This window comes from Medicago truncatula, chromosome 4 (assembly GCF_003473485.1).
Source record: "Medicago truncatula cultivar Jemalong A17 chromosome 4, MtrunA17r5.0-ANR, whole genome shotgun sequence".
In the NCBI taxonomy this organism is placed as follows: domain Eukaryota; kingdom Viridiplantae; phylum Streptophyta; class Magnoliopsida; order Fabales; family Fabaceae; genus Medicago; species Medicago truncatula.
In genome coordinates, this window is record NC_053045.1 from 10622548 (window position 1) to 10640261 (window position 17714).

At 32.7% G+C, this 17714-nt stretch overlaps 3 protein-coding genes across 3 annotated transcripts; all 3 read right to left on the reverse strand.

Moving 5' to 3' along the window:
* Positions 1-62: 62 nt before the first annotated feature.
* On the reverse strand, positions 63-2434 carry LOC120579876 (uncharacterized). The gene is made up of 4 exons (XM_039832609.1): positions 1679-2434; positions 1246-1546; positions 761-1008; positions 63-650 (listed from the first exon to the last, which is right to left on the reverse strand). The coding sequence occupies exons 1-4, from the start codon at positions 2432-2434 to the stop codon at positions 63-65; spliced, it is 1893 nt and encodes a 630-aa protein (XP_039688543.1).
* A 4997-nt stretch (positions 2435-7431) lies between these two features.
* On the reverse strand, positions 7432-9703 carry LOC25491722 (peroxidase P7). The gene is made up of 3 exons (XM_013599734.3): positions 9421-9703; positions 8743-8937; positions 7432-8187 (listed from the first exon to the last, which is right to left on the reverse strand). Exons 1-3 carry the CDS (start codon positions 9634-9636, stop codon positions 7633-7635), a joined length of 966 nt encoding a protein of 321 aa, XP_013455188.1. The 5' UTR covers positions 9637-9703; the 3' UTR covers positions 7432-7632.
* A 3550-nt stretch (positions 9704-13253) lies between these two features.
* LOC25491723 (peroxidase P7) lies at positions 13254-15527 on the reverse strand. The gene is made up of 3 exons (XM_013599735.3): positions 15281-15527; positions 14712-14906; positions 13254-14016 (listed from the first exon to the last, which is right to left on the reverse strand). Exons 1-3 carry the CDS (start codon positions 15494-15496, stop codon positions 13462-13464), a joined length of 966 nt encoding a protein of 321 aa, XP_013455189.1. The 5' UTR covers positions 15497-15527; the 3' UTR covers positions 13254-13461.
* Between the last annotated feature and the right edge of the window lie 2187 nt (positions 15528-17714).

A 17714-nucleotide genomic window follows, 5' to 3' on the forward strand; every position in this document is an offset into this window, starting at 1 on the left:
TAAACTTCTTCATGAAGCTCACCGTTCAGAAAAGCATTTTTGACATCCAATTGTGAAATATGTCACTGACGTATAGATGCAACAACAATAAGAGTGTGGATAGTGGTCATTTTTGCAACGGGAGCATATGTTTCTTCATAATCCATACCATACTGTTGAGCGAATCCCTTAGCGACAAGACGAGCTTTGTAGCGTTCAACGGACCCATCAGACTTAGTTTTGATCTCGTATACCCAACGAGACCCAATAGCACGTTTTCCAAAAGGAAGTGGTACTAATTCCCAAGTATTTGTTTTGTGCAATGCAGAAAGCTCTTCAGTCATGGCATGCTGCCAAAGAGGATCGAGAATAGCCTCTTTGTAGGAAGAAGGCTCAGACAAACTGTGAATAGTAGTTAAGAAAGAAGCAAATGAAGCAGAGTACATAGAATAAATAAATTCAGGTAACTGAGTGGACGTACGTTGACGAGTTGGATAACGAGGAGATGGAGAAGGAGGATCAACAGCTATAGGAGGTGATTGGACAGTCGGGGGGACATTATCATCTTGGGGCATAGAGTTTATCCTGCAACTCTCAACATTACTATCACTTGAAACGTTATCATTAGAACCAAACAGATCAATATGAATTAGTGGTGTACTTATAGTAGACTGGGAGTGAGAGGAAAATGAGTAAAATGGGATGTGCTCAAGAAAAACAACATGACGAAAAACATAGAGTTTTCTTTTATGAGGTTCATAACAACGATAACCCTTTTGACCATCTCCAAACCTGATATAACTGACGAAGGGATTATATTAATAGCATGAACAACGGTAAGCACTGCTTCACCCCAAAACTCACTAGGAACTGAAGCAGACAACAAAAGGGAATGAGCAATTTCAATGATATGACGATGTTTCCTTTCAGCAACCCCAATCCGTTGAGGAGTATTAGTACAAGATGTTTGATGAATTGTGCCATTATAAGCAAGTAATTCAGAAAATTTATTTGAGGTATATTCACCACCTAAGTCACAACGAAAGCACTTTATAACAGCATTATGTTGAGTTTTTACCATAGCACGAAACATATGATAAATTTAAAAAAATTCAGAGCGGTTTTTCATAAGATAAACCCAACAATAACGAGTATAATCATCAATGAACGAGACATAATATCTAGATCGACCTTTAGTAAAAACTGGTCATGGACCCCAAACATCCGAATGAACTAAATCAAAAGGTGAGTACGAAACAAAGATACTTTTATTAAAGGGTAAAGCTGAAAATTTTGCAAGTTTACAACCACAACTATCTGAAATATCACTGGTTTGTAACTTTCCTAAAGCTCCAGTAGAAGACAAATACTTTAATCTAGAAGCAGAAACATGTCCAAGACGAGAATGCCACAAATAAAAACCAGAAGAATAAGAATTTAAACGAAAACTAGATAATAACTCAGTAGTGGATGTTGCGGCTGCAGTGTCAAAAGCTCTCAAGTGATCCAAAACATAAAGTCCCCCTTGTCTATGGCCTGTCCCAATCAACCTCCCGAAATGTGGATCCTATACACAACAAGAATTGGAAGAAAATATAATTGAATAACCGAAATAACACAATTGACTAACAGAAGCAAGGCTCAAAGTAAGCTTATGAATATGATAAACATTAGAGAGAGACAAGTTAGAGGTAGAGACCGAACCAATGCCTGCTAATGGCATAGGGGTGCCATCAACAGTCATAACAGACATAGATGAGACAGGATTCATAGACACAAAAGATTTATCATCATATGACATATGGTGTGATGCTCCAGAATCAAGAATCCATATGGAAGGAGAATTACCTGACACACTTGAAGAGTTCAAACCTTTAGGAGAAGAGGCAGACATGGCATGTGACTGAGTGGAAAGAAGCTTCTGAAGTTGCTCTGTAATATCAGATATTTGAGAAGCCGTATCAGATGAGTATGCATAACTAGAACTAGATCCAACAGTAGAAGAAGCAGAAGGAGCAGCAGCAACAACATTTGATGACGGACCCCTAAAATTCTTCCTATTCGCTCTCCCTAATTTCGGACATTGTGCTTTCCAATGACCTTTTTCTTTACAAAAAGCACATTCATCATTACCGATCGCAACCCTCCCTTGAGGTTTTCCTCTTTGAGCAGGAGCAACAGCAAAAACAGATGAAGGAGTGGAGAGAATACCCTTATTTGACATAATGGAATGAGTCTTGAGTCGAATTTCTTTTGCCAACAATTCACTAACTACTGATTCAACATTAGGAAGACGTATACGATGCAGAATACCCCCACGAAGCCCCTCAAAATCATCACGAAGAGCCATCAGAAACCATACTAGACGTTGTTCTTCCCTCTGATCAATGTAAGCTTTGACTGCTTTCAACTGATTAGATTCCATAAGAGCCAACTGATCCCACAAATTTGTCATGGCCGAATAGAATTCTTGAATGGTCATATTGTTCTGCTTGAGGGCCCTAATATCACTTTCAAGTTGATAACGTTTTGCAAATTTTGATTGAACGTATAATCATTTCAGATGATCCCAAATCTCTTTAGCAGTGTCATATTTTGCTAGTTGCACACCTATGGACTGATCAACATAGTTATTAATCCAAGTAATAATTTTTGAATTACTTTTCATCCATGTTTTCAAAGCTTGAGCATATTTATCAGCATCCTTTTTGTCAGTGGGTTTAACAACAGTTTCATCAATATAACCCCACATATCTTTTCCTATCAGAAAATTTTTCATCACATAACTCCAATAAGAATAGTTCTGTCCTATAAGATGAACACTAATAGCTTGAAGCGAATCATCCTTATCACTAGCCATACCAAACAATCATAGAAAATCCAACAGACACAATCACAGAAAACAATAACATAAAATTAGGGATAACCTGTCAGTCACGAACATAACAAATTCACCAACGGAATAATGTAACACCCCGTTTTCCCAACATACAAATTTCATAACAATTAATCAGAGTTTTCCACATAAACGGAATGCTACACTTCTTAAAAATCATAAATGGAATAAATAACAATTTATCCTTCATAATTCAATTCAACATAAATATTCAAAACTTCGCAGCGGATTTAATTCAACAACTAAAATAGTCTTTGGCACGAAGGCCTCATCATAACATCTCATAAAAATCCAAACTAAATCATAGTCATGTAAAATCATAAGCAATACGTAAGGAATAGAAAATAGCCACAAAAGTTCTCATCCCGTTACGTATCAGAGCACCTAAAGACATAGTGAGAGATAGCCACTCACGACAGCAATCAACAACTACTTATTCTCGATCACCTGCAAGTTACTCATACGAAGAGCAACATTTCCAAGCAGAAGGGGTGAGATTTAACAAACAATAATATTAAGTATATAATTCAACAATTAAATTTAACAACATAAACATTATTAATTAATAATAATAATTCTTCATATAGTGCTTCATTAATAGTCCAATCCACTTCTAATCATCATTAACTCATAACAAATATAAACAACAACATAATCATCATCTTATAATAACATAAGCAACAACATATTCATCATCTTATAATAATATAAACACAACATAATCATTAATATTCCATGGTTTGTCATCAACAACAACTTCAACGATTCAACGACGACAACGTCAACCTGACAATACAACTACGTGAGAGTACACCACCTCTTATAATACGACAACGTAAGAGTACACCACCTCTTATAAAACAACAACGTAAGAGTACACCACCTCTTATAAAACACCTCTTATAAACAACAACGTAAGAGTACACCACCTCTCACAAAACACCTGAACATAAACAGTCACCAACAACAGCTTCAACTACGACTTCAACAACTTAGACAACATTAACAACTTAAGACTCCAATACTTTGGAAAGACAACTTACAACTTTACAACTTAGACCAACACCTGCAACTTGATCAATATGCAACAGCAACAGAAACAGTACAAGCAATTCACAACATAACAATATTAATGAAGAGCATCAATAACTTAAACATCATACATTTTCCACATAAGACATATAAATATTTCACATAACCAACAACAGCAACATAGGCAGCACGTAAACATCTCAAGATATAACAACATCAAATGATAATCAACATCAACTTAAACATCTTATATAATTCACATAATGCATATACAAATATATTACATTACTATCAACATTAAATCATATTATAACAGCTTCACAGATCATCAGTAATATTATATTCAACCTCCATTCCTACCCAAAGGATCAACTCATAACATATGTTAAATACTCTTAAACACCTTAATTGAACTCCTGGTACTTCTAGATTTGAGGTTTGGAATTATTCCCTAAGTTTTGGATTAACTTAGAAACTGTTATGCTGAATTTTCATAAAATTTCACTAAGACCTCCTTAGAGTATTTTCATCATATCTCAAAAACCAAAAATCATTTTCAAGTCAAACCAATGCCATTGGAAAGCTAACAAAATTATCTACAACTTTGGTGAAGACTCCCAAACCTAATTCAGAACAGAAAATTCCAGAAAAGTTGATTTTCCTATGCTCGGGAAAAGAGGACGACTGTGCTGATCCCTGCTGACCCCTGTGTAGTAATTTGATCATATCTTGAGTTCTATGTGCTTAAATCGAGTGCCTCAAAAGCCGAGTGACAGATAACATCCATATCTACAACTTTCGTTAAGGCACCTAAACCCAGTTCGAAATTTAAACTTGTCAAACTGAGACAATAAAAACGCGTTTTGCACACTGACAGCAAAATCGCAGTTCAGTTGCGATTTCGCCTTTGGGGAAATCTTTTCGACTCCGTTTTCGATCCGATACTCTCCAAACATAACCATAATCATTACCCTATGATCACCCTATCATTATAACTCTAATTATTCATCAACCTACTGTATTATCCACTCTTTTTAAGACTAGAAACTCAATTCGAAACCTAAACTAGTTTTCCTTAATTCTCAACTTTCAATTTCATCTCTCAAATTCTAAAACCTCAACCTACAACCATGTTAAATTCATCTTCAGAATCACATACTCAGAATTATTGAAGGTTAGTCCCACCCTTACCTTAGTATTGATGATCGGCGGTCTCTCTCCCTCCCTCTTGGTTATCCTCTTCTCTTGTTTTCTCCCCTTTTTCTCCAAAAAGCAGTTTCACGTAAAAACTTTTCTAAACCTAGTTTCCTCCTTATATCTCTCTTCAATGCACTTTATCTTATTTCCTCTATTTCCACTAAACTCTTCTAAGTTCCAAAACAGCCCCACATCTCAATATTTATTTTATTTTCAAATCTTATTCTATTAAATAATAAAATAACACTACTTAATAAAATAACGACACACCACATAAACACTAAAAATAGACTCTTAAACTTAATAAAATAATCAAATAAATAAATATTCAGAGAGGGCGTTACAAATAACACCTGAACCAGAGAGAAGAATTGCGCCGGAAAGTTCCGCCGGAAATAGAGGTGGTGCGTCGAAGATGAAAACGGAGGGAGGAAACCAAATCAGAAAAGAAATCAAAACCAAATTGCAAGATCAACCATAGCTCTGTGATACCATGTTAACATAGACAATCTAGCAGCATAGCATTAGGAGGAGGAAGAGAAAGAGCACTAACATAGAAGAAGAACCCGTAAGAAGGCTAGGGTTTCATTAACAAAAGTGAGCAGCTACTATGTACATAGTTATACAACATATATATACTATAGAATGGGAATTGTCTAAAGTACCCTTACTACTAACTAATAATAACAATTATATCTAACCATATTGAGTTTGACTCTTCAAAGGATGAAAGGATGAATAAGAGTGGTGGTAATAGAAATGGCCAGGGGCGGAGCCACCTCCAGCGAGCCTGGGCTTTCTTTGTAGCAAGCCCAACCATTACGAGAATTTTTAGCTTTTCCCGCGGATTTACCTGGGGAATTTTGTGTAAATTCCGCAGGAAACACATTTCCAGCAGATTTTACCAAGGATTTAGGTTCCGCAGGAAAGATATATCCGTAGGAAATGTGAAATTATTCGCAGGAAGGAAGTAACGTTTTGCGATAAATTTTTTGCCCAGGCTCTATAAAATTCCTGGCTCCGCCACTAGAAATGGCCAAAATTCAAAACGAGAGGGTTAGGAAGACCTATAGATAATAGCTCGAAGGATTTGAAAACCTTGACGAGGAAGAGCATTTTCCCTCACATTATCACGGGGAATTTCGGATTTGGGTACTCTAACTTTGAGTTACGAGTGAAAGTGTGGAAAATATGGAGAGAGAAAAAGGAGAGGAAAGATGAGGGAAAAAATAAAATATGAGATAGATATGAAGAAAGGTAGGTGACTTTCCCACTCTAAAGGTAGAGGATCCTTGTCCGGAATTTCATAATAAGTTGCATAGGCTCATCCAAAGAAGCTAGAGAAGAAAGAATTTTGATTGTTTGTAGTCATAGTTGTATGCATTCACACAGTCAGTACATTGATGATCATTAAATATAGATTGGATGGTCTAGATTTAGTGTTTAGGATTTTAATTTAATAGCGACTAATGTGTTGATTGTTTGAATGCGTGGGGTTGCTAGCTACAAGAAATCCAATTATCAAGAGAAGATAAATGTATAGGATGATGTGATGGCAACAATTGCAAGTTTCATGAGTGGTTTAAATTATGAATTTAGGGACATTGTTGAGTTTGATCCACCCATGATTTCAAACTATGACCGCAGTGATGTTGCGACCTCTGCAATGACAACGCACCGCGGTTGCAGTGTGATCTTCAATCACATGTACAAAATTTGACCTTTTAAGCCTCTCACAATTGTCAAACACATCTCAACAAACACATGTGGAGGAAACTAAGACGTTTCTATTGTGAGTAAAAGTAAAATTATTTAATGCGCTATAAGTTTCGTAGTATCCACAATGACCGCAATTTACAACCACGGATCCACCACTTTTTAGAAATTGAAGATCGTTAAGAAGAGTATGTCAATTTTAATATTGTGTCTAGCAGTTGCAAGTTTTCTCTTGGTATACTAGAGAAAAGGTTTAATAGTAGTTTTCGCCCCTTAATTTTCTTGAAATTATGATTTTGGCCCCCTAAGAAAAAAAAACTACAAAACCGCCCCCTAAGTTTTGCAACTGTAGCAGTTTTGGTCCCCCAAGGTCAATTTTTGGTAAAAAAAAAATTAAAAAATAACACGTGGCACGCACCTCACTTAGGGTGCCACGTCAACGTAGACCGAGTCAAAATTGGCCTTGAGGGCCAAAACTGCCACAGATGCAAAACTTAGGGGGCGGTTTTGTAGTTTTTTTTTTCTTAAGGGGCAAAAATCGCAACTTTGAAAAAATTAGGGGTCTAAAACTGCTATTAAGCCAAAAGAAAATATTGCAACAAATCACTTTATTAAATTAATACAAATCAATCCCTTAATCATAACAATATTAAACAGAAATGAATAGAATCCAAAACAATACAAAAGATTACATTTTTTTCTATCATAAACTTTAATTTATCACACTTGTGAACAACCAAATTCAAGTGCTCCTCTTATTAACTTATATATGCAGAACTAATACATATAATGCTTAACAATATCTTGATGAATTAATTGGCTCTCCTGCAATTTGAACGAATTTCACCTTGACTCCCAGTAAGTGGCTTAATATTTCCCATCTTAATCATAGATTTCGCAAAGTCGTTGTAGAAAGCACTTGTATCGCGCCTATACTTTCTAACCAACGATCCAGTATAATCACCATTCAATAATTCCTGATCCGAATGAAGAAGCCCTTTCTTTTTAATCAGTTCCATGTAATATGCCTCATCGAATTTTGCCGGTGTAACACAGTCCAGAGCTGCAAGGTTGGAGTCTCCGCCTTCTCTGGGACAAATGTCTTGAAGCTGTTTTGCGAAGTTTGCATCGATGTTTTTGTCATTGTAGATTCGGTCTCTAAATAAAAGACAGCGCGAAAATCCAATAGTGTGTGCTCCAGATAGGGCAACGAGGTCTTTTTCGTTTAGGCCTTTATTGTCGAAGTTTTTGATGAGTTGAGAAAGACTGAATGCTGGTCCGGGGATATTGCCTGAATCTGCATCGGCACGACTTGCTGTCTTTGAGTCTCTTCTTCCTAGTTTCACTTTCCATGATGGTCCTCCTAACTGCATCCATATATAATTGTAAGTAAATTTCAATTTAAATTTCGTAAGATATTGAAAAAGTTTTTGTAGGATTTGAAAAATCTCTAAATCAATATATACACGTATGGAATGAATGAAGACCAGAAAATATATGATAAGAGATGTAAATCAATAAAAAAATCTTAATAATCTAGTGATATTATTCTTTTTATGTCTAAAATATACATTAGTTTACTCAATCAAAAGAAAGAAATTAGTTTACGAAAAAAATATTTGTAGCATGCATGTAACTTGTGTAGCTTCACTTTGATATATTCAAATAGTAAAGACTAATATAATAAGTAAAATCGACTCAGTAAAATAAATTTATTAGCAAGTTATACAACTTTGGTCATTTTAATTTTGATATATTCAAAGTTGGTGGTATACTTGTTAACCTAAACCGAGTAAAGATAAGTTAAAAAATTTCATATATAAACTTTATTTTATTCATTTGATGACTAATTCTGTTTTAAAATTACCGACTAGTTCAAAATAAAATTAAAAATATATATTAAAATGTAGAATATTACTAACCGCAACGACAGAGTCTCTTGCAGCTACAGCCAAAATGTCTGCACAAGAAACAACTGGTTTTCCACATGCTTTATCAACAGCATCCTTAATCTCATCAACAACTTCAAATCCTCTTGCTGAATTTATATTTGGATTTGCATTTTTTTCACTGTCCATCGAAGGTGTAGAGTCTAGAAGAATTGAACCATCACAACCCTGAATCACCATAAAAATTAAAAAATTAACTATCACTTAATAATTAATATTAACACATATATAAGCTACAAAAATTTGCTGTTTAGCAACACATTTAAATCTTTTTTTTTATAGTTATCGTAACAATTTATTTATTGACCAATTTTCAAATTATGAATCACATTATTATCTAAATTAATCATTAAATAAATTTATTAACTGTTTAATGATTGATTTGGAATAGTAACTAAATTATAATATAATTGTTAACACTACTAAAAAAGTGAAAATTAGAAAGGAAAATGTAGAGACCAAAAATTTAAAATCTTCTCTAAATTTTGTTGGAGTAAATAGAGTGAAAATCTATAAATAATTTTCACTTTGGTAAAAAATAAATAAAATTGGGATATCTACAAATTTGCTTATAACTTTAGAAGGGTTTGTTCTCATTTTAGTTTTTCTAGTAGTAATATAATATTTAGCGACTAAATTGATAAATCTTACATTAACAAAGCAATCATGAAAATGCAAGCGTAGTAAAGAGCCACCCATACGATTCTCTTTTTCAACTGCAGCTTCAACAACACTTCTAATAGTGCTCAAAGCATTAGGGCATGTGTAGTCATAATAATTTGTTGTGAGTGCTGAAAATGTTTTGGTTGCAAGTGCTGCTAACACTATTGCATGGAAGAACATTGAGAAATACCTATGTGAGGACATTTTTACTAAGCAATTAATGATTATTGATAAGTGACTAGTAAGGAAATTATTGGGTTATTAGGTTGTATTTGTGTTGTGAATGTATGTACATTGATATGTATATTTATAGAGACATAAGAAACGTGAGCATGCATAAAGAAAATACCAAGTGATGGACTAGGCCTAAAAGTTGACCATGTCGTGAAAAGAAACTTTCATCAAGGCATTTTTTGGGACATAAATTAATATAGTAAACTTTCATCAAGGCATTGGTGAACTTCTTATACAAATAAGGATTAATTAAATTTTTAGTGCTATAAATATTCACAATTTTGTTTTTAGTCCTTATAAAATAAAATCACATTTTTTAGTCTCAATGACATTTTTCTTAAGCATTTTAGGGATAAAAAATGTTGATGAAAATTTTTGACAGGGACTAAAATTGCTGATGAAATTTTTTTATAGGGACTAAAAATGCTGATGAAAATTTTTGTAGAGACTAAAAAATATGACTTTATTTTGTAGGGACTAAAATCAACATTTTAAATATTTATAGGGACCATTTACTTAATTAACCCTAAAAATAATTAACCAAAGTTCGTCTATGCAAGTAATTGGAAAAAGTATTTTGTCCATGATTGATTTAGTCCGTGGGATTTGTTGATTTAAATGTCAACCTTAATGATTAAGATAAAATTCATATTGAGTGAAATACATTCTTTTTTAGAGGTATTAAGTGTAATACATGGAATGTGTCTCTTTCGATTAGTTCAACCTTCCCATCATCACTTTAATTTAATTCATAAGAAAATTCGGGGAAATCAATTTCGAATCCTAGTATACTCATTCTTAGTTTAATTTTTTATTTGAGGGGTCATTTTTAGTTTATTAATTGTTAAAAATTAGTATTATATCATGTATTGTCAATAAAGAGTAGTATATTATAACCAATGTGGTAGAGTCTACCAAAAAGGACAATACTTATATTGCAAGTGAACCAAAGTTCGATCAAATCTATCTCACATGTCTCATATTGTGGATGAGTGTTTGTTGAGATCAGAATTTTAGCTCATTTGTTAAAATTATCAATTCAAAAAACACTCATCCACAACAAAGGATTGAAGAATTATTTTGGATTTTACAATTATCTAAACAATATAGATGATTAACGATAAAGTCTATATGATTTTCATTAAGTAGTTTTATTTATTGAGAAAAACCATTGGAGGCCATACAAGATCTCACTTAGTCAAATGGCAAATTGCTCCAAATCTCGCAACTAACAAGTAACAATAAATCACTATACAATTCAACCAATTTATCACAGCATCCAATTCAATCTGATTACTCATTTACCCATAAAAAACAAGTTCACATTGTGAAACTAATGTTTTTCAAATTGCTAGGGTTTTTACTATGTTATCAAGACAAAAAATAACAGAAATCCAACAAAATGAACGCAAATGAAATTAAAAGAAGTAAAGTTGTCTTCATATTTTTCAATTCGCATACAACATACCCCTTTCATAGCACGCATTTGGGCGTTTAATAGCGCTAAGAAAGCCCTCGCTATTATAGGCCAGAACCCTTTAATAGCTCTATCTACGCTATTAAATAGCAGTATTTCAATAACGCTTTCAGAAAAACACAAATATAACCTTATTTTTGTGCTATTTTTAAACAAATGTTTCTTAGCGTTGTTTGGAAAGCGCTATCTTAAGAGTCCATTTATGGTGGCTTCTCCAATCCGCGAGGGATACGAGCTTCTATGATGCTCCGAGTGAAAGGATTGTATGTTGTACGGTCGTCGTCAGAGTATGATGAGGACCACGAGCGTTTGTTGTGCCTCGACAGAGACCTTCGCGCGGAGATCTTCAGCTAGGCGATCGTCGACTGCGCGTTGGAGATCTCACGTTGACAGAATGTTTGGGCGATTTTGATCTGGACGGACATGGACTCCCTCCCTATTCGTTACGCGGTGGGGAGAGAGGCAGTATAGGACGCGAAAAACTGCTTCCTCGAAAGATCTTTCTCTATGTCTGAAAGACGACGATTCTACTCCTCGATTATCGACGTTTGCCGTTGAACCGTCTGGAGTAGATTATTGAGCATATCATCGGTTGAGGTGGCATTGTCCGCCACTTCGTTAGGTCACGAAGGGCCAAGAAGGGGATGGTCCTATAGAGGTACTGCCAGCTGGGGAATCTGCTGGGAGTTTTTTCAATATCAGCAGAAGACAGCGTGGAAATCTGTGTGTCGCGGTAGACACGATGGACTTCGCTCTTAACATGGGAACTGGCATTGTTGGTAGTCATGGTGTTTAGAGTTTTAAAAGCTTTGGTTTTTTGTTGGTAAGAAATGGGGATATCGTGTATTTTCCCACAGACGGTGTCACTGATCGTACCTGATAAGAATGTGACTACTAGTGCAGTTTTGTATGCTGGTTGTGTGGTGGTTGGAAGCCTCAATTGTTTACTGGAACGGTAGGGGTGTGTACCTATAGAAACTGACGCTCAAGTCAGTATGAGATTAGAATGTGGGTTAAGAAAGAGAGTAGATTCTAACCTTGGGTTCTGCTGAGAGTCCCATTTATATAGAGGTGGGTGTTTACGATTACAGATTTGTGGGAATCGTAACCGCCGATGAAAGATTCACGGGAGCCATGATGATGACCGTTGATGTTCAGTTTGAACGGGTATTTGTTGCTCCGAGGACCCACCTCGTGGGGAGGGGGTGTGTTGTGAGTAATTTACCAAACTTCGGATTTGGATTTATTTCGTATTGGGCCTACGTAAATGGGCCTAAACTGTTGGCTCGGTCGAGAACATATATGATACTCCCTCCGGTCACATTTATAAGCAAAAAACAACTTTTTAGGTACATCCAATAATTAATGTATCTAACTCATAAATATGGTCGGATACATTAATTATTCAATGTACCTAAAAAGTCATTTTTTGCTTATAAATGCGACTGGATGGAGTATATATTATGTATTAGACAAAACTACCCTTACAATAAAATCATATGTATTTTCTTAAAAAAATTAATTAATAAGTGCCTCTCGTAGCTCATTTGGTTAGAGCACCCGTTTAGTAAGCGGGAGGTCTCAACTCTCAATGAGAGCAATTCATGTTTATTTTTATAGTAAAAAAATAAAATAAATTAATGTTCATATATTAATAATTTATAATAATAATAATTTTATTTTTATTTTTAGACATTCTAATTTTTTTAATGATTTTAATATCTTTTTTGTTTTGTTTATATCTATATTTTATTATATATCAATTTTTAAATTTAATATTATTTTGATAGGGGGGAATTAGTAATTTGTTTTCTTATCCTATACTGTTGGTTTCTAACCTGCTCATATTCGGGATAGAAATTATAACTACATAAACATAATAAGATAAGTTTCATGATAAACTTATCATATCGTATTGTACCATCAAACACTAAATTAAGACGGAATATGATATAATTATCTTATCATTTCGCTTATTTCGGTCATTACACGGAGCTAAGGTATGTGAGTATGTCTCTCTTAATATTGTGTCTAGAAGTTGAAAACTTACTCTTGGTATTATGCCATTGAGGAATATGTTTAGTCATATAAAAGTAAAGAAGGCAGAAAATCACTATTAAATTATACGAATAAATCCATTAATCATAACAATATAAAACAAAAATGAATAGAATCCCAAACAAGACAAACATTTACATTGTTTCTCTATCATACACTATATCATCACACTTGTGCACAACGATATTCAAAGTGCTATTGTAATTAACATATATATGCATATAATTAATACTTATAATGTTTTACAGTATCTTGATAAATTAATTGGCTCTCCTACAATTGTAACGAACTTCACCCTGTTTCCCAGTAAGTGGCTTAATATTTCCCATCTTAATCATAGATTTTGCAAAGTCCTTATAGAAAGTTCTTGTATCACGCCTATATTTTCTAACCAAAGCTCCAGTATAACCACCCTTCAACAATTCTTGATCAGAATGAAGAAGCCCTTTCTTTTTAATCAATTGCGAGTAATAAGCCACATCAAATTTCGCTGATGTTACACTGTCGAGAGGAGCGAGGTTGGAGTCTCCGCCTTCTCTAGGGCAAACGTTTTGAAGTTGTTTTGCGAAATATGCATTGATGTTGTTGTCTTTGTAGATTCGGTCTCTAAATAAAAAACAACGCGAGAATCCAATAGTGTGTGCTCCAGATAGGGCAACGAGGTCTTTTTCGTTTAGGCCTTGATTGTCGAAGTTTTTGATGAGTTGAGAAAGACTGAATGCTGGTCCGGGGATATTGCCTGAATCTGCATCGGCACGACTTGCTGTCTTTGAGTCTCTTCTTCCTAGTTTCACTTTCCATGATGGTCCTCCTAACTGCATCCATATATAATGGTAAATTTCAATTTAAATTTCGTGTTATGCAAGCAACATTTTTATTTGTCCTTTTTTGTATATTGAAGAAGCTTTTGTAGGATTTGAAAAATCTCTAATACACACATATGGAATTAATGAAGGAATCATGCATGGAATGACATGAGTTATAGATACTTGAGTCTCAAGTTATATTCAATATAAGAAAATATCGATGAAAAAAAAAAAATATCTCAATTATCTCGTGATATTATTTTTTATACGTCTAAAATATTTTAGTTTACTCTATCAACAAAAATAATTAGTTTACCAAAAAAATATTTGTAGCATGTAACTTGTGTGGCTTTACTTTGATACATTCAAATAGTAAATACTAATATAAGTAAAATCGACTCAGTCATATCGTTAGAATAAATTTATTAGCAAGTTACACAACTTTGGGCATTTTAATTTTGATATATTCAATGTTGGTGGTATAAATTAGAAAATTTCATATATAAATGCTTAACTCTTAGTAACTTCCTTTTATTAACTTTATTTTATTCATTTGATCAAAAAAATTAACCAACCATGCTGACTAATTCTGTTTGAAAATTACGGACTAATTCAAAATAAAATAAAATATATATATATATATATATTAAAATGTAGAATATTTTTGTTTTGAAGGAGTTAAAATGTAGAATATTATTACTAACCGCAACGACAGAGTCTCTTGCAGCTATGGCCAAAATGTCTGCACAAGAAACAACTGGTTTTCCACATGCTTTATCAACAGCATCCTTAATCTCATCAACAACTTCAAATCCTCTTGCTGAATTTATATTTGGATTTGCATTTTTTTCACTGTCCATGGAAGGTGTAGAGTCTAGAAGAATTGAACCATCACAACCCTGAATCACACCATAAATTAATCATTAAAATAAATTAGTTTAATTAGTTTAATTTCTCGACTAATTTTCATATTATCAGTCTAATCAGTTTATAAATTAATCATTAAAATAAATTTATTGATTCATTTAGAAAAGTAACTAAAATTAATTTGTCACTATTTATGATAGATCATTACTAAAAAAAAAATTAGAGAACATTATAAATTTTGTGATGAAAGAAATAGAGAGTTAGTTTATTATTTATGTAAATAATTTTTGTCATTTTAATATTTCTAGAAGTATGATTTAGAGACAAATTGAAAATTTTGATATAATTTTTTTTTGAAGTAATAATATTATGTATACACACAGAGAAATGATGATAATATTCTTACATTAACAAAGCAATCATGAAAGTGCAAGCGTAGTAAAGAAGCACCCATACGGTTCTCTCTTTGAACTGCAGCTTTAACAACACTTTTAATAGTGCTCAAAGCATTAGGGCATGTGTAATCATAGTAATTTGTTGTGAGTGCTGAAAATGTTGTTGTTGTAAGAGTTGCTAACACTAATGTGTAGAAGAACTTTGAGAAAAACCTATGTGAGGACATTTTTACTAAGAATTTGGTATGAGGATTTATTTGTGTTGATAATGAATAGACATTGATATGTATATTTATAGTGACACAAGAAACGTGAGCATGCATAAAAAAATACCTAGTGAGTAGTGGAATAGGCCAAAAAATTGACTATGTCGTGGAAAGAAACTTTCATCAAGGTTATTAAAAAACTTTAATCTAGGCATTAGTTAACTTCAAATATAATTAATCAGACAAAGTTCATTTGTGTAAGTAACTGGAAAAAAGAATTTGTCTATGATTGATACAGTCTATGGGATTTGTTAATTTAAATGTCAACCTTGATGATTAAGATAAAATTCATATTAAGTGAAATACATGGAAGGTGTCTCTTCCAATTAGTTTAACCTGTCCAATATCACTTTAATTTAATTGATTGATTCATATGAAAATTGGCGAAATCAATTTTGAATCCTAGTTTACTCATTCTTAGTTTTTATTTTTATTTATTTTTATTTATTTTTATTTTTTTTATTGTGTTATTTTTTGTTTTGAGGGGTCATTCTTAGTTGTTAACTATTATTTTAGGTTTTTGGTTTTGAGGGGTCATTATTAGGTTATTAATTCTCAATAAAGAGGGATATTATGACCAAAGTGGTTGAGTCTAGCAAAAAGGATTAAATTGCTATTGCGCGGCGAACCAAAATTCTATCAAATCTACGTGACATGTCTCAAAATATTATGTTCGACGTGGGATTCAAACCCTTAACCTCTTTATCGCTAAGCTCTTTAACTTTCTAACCCGGTCCATACGCCACCACTAATCAATAATTTTTTTATTGAAGGTAAACACATAATTTCATTAACTAAATCAGAGGACATTAAAAGTGAGTTAGACGCAAGTCACCGACCTGTGTTGTTAATAAACAATTCTTTAAAGATTTACCAGCACTAAAAACGTTAATTTAACAATAGAAAACACTAAGCATTATCTTTATTTTGGGTGGTGGCAGAGATTTAAACCCCAAACTTTGCATATATTATACATTGTTCATACCAACTGAGCTAAGTTCACGAGGATACACTAAGCATTATCTAAATGCAATGTCAACGTCATTTATTATTACAAAATTTTGAAAAATATATAGACTTCCATAGAAACATTGAAAATGGATCGAAATATAAAAATTTAGCTTCTGAAAAAGTTTTTGTTCTATTATAATTGCTAATTTGAATGATACAACCACGTCAGCATCATTTAAGTGTCAGTATTTGAGAGCTGACTTTCACCACTATTCTTTAAGCAATTATGTCCCAGTAATTATATACCAAACTTTGTTTAAGTCCTCATGTTACATAAAATAGAACTTACACTCACACTATTATTATTAAGTACTTTATATTTCACTGCTTTTGATTTTATCCTTCATCTAATTCTAAGCAATAACCTCTTCAATTATTTTGCCAAAATATGGATTTAACTTACTCCCTCCGTCCCATAATATAAACAAAAAAAACTTATTTTTTTGTCCCAAAATATAAGCAAAAAAGAAAAACTTTTATCCTATTTAATCTTGTTCTTTTAAAAAAATCTCTTTCCCAAGAAAAACTTTTGTTTATTCTCATAAAATTAAATGCAAATAACATTCAATTTTCCTTTTCTTTCACTTTTTCCATAACCAATAGCCAATGAAAATTGTTTTTACATCTTTCTATAAAACTTTTTTCGAAGAAAATACAAAAAACTATACTACAAATTCTTATGTTTTAGTTTTATTAATAAGTGTGATTTTTTATTTTTTATTATACTGTTTTTTTTCCAAGAACATTTTTTTTTCATCCTTTGCACAAAACTTTAACCATCATTAACAACCTTAGAAATTGTGTAAAATGTACTTCTTCTTCATCTTCAATAAAATTCATTTTAATAAAAGTAAATATACAACATAATTTTATTAGATAGAAAAAATGACAAATGTAGGAAAATGAAATGAAATCGAAAGGAAATAGTGAAATATAACAACAGAGAGAGCAACAACATATAAAATATAAGGAAACTGTACACTTTTATTTAATTATGATGAGTAAAAATGAGGTAAGTTAAAAGAATAAAAACAACACTTCTAACAATATTGAAGACGTAACATCGTGATAGTTATATAAAAATTAATTAGATTGTTAATATTGTGGAATGTTTGCAGATATTAAATGAAAATTATGAGTACTAATTTAAGTTTTTATTAAATATTTT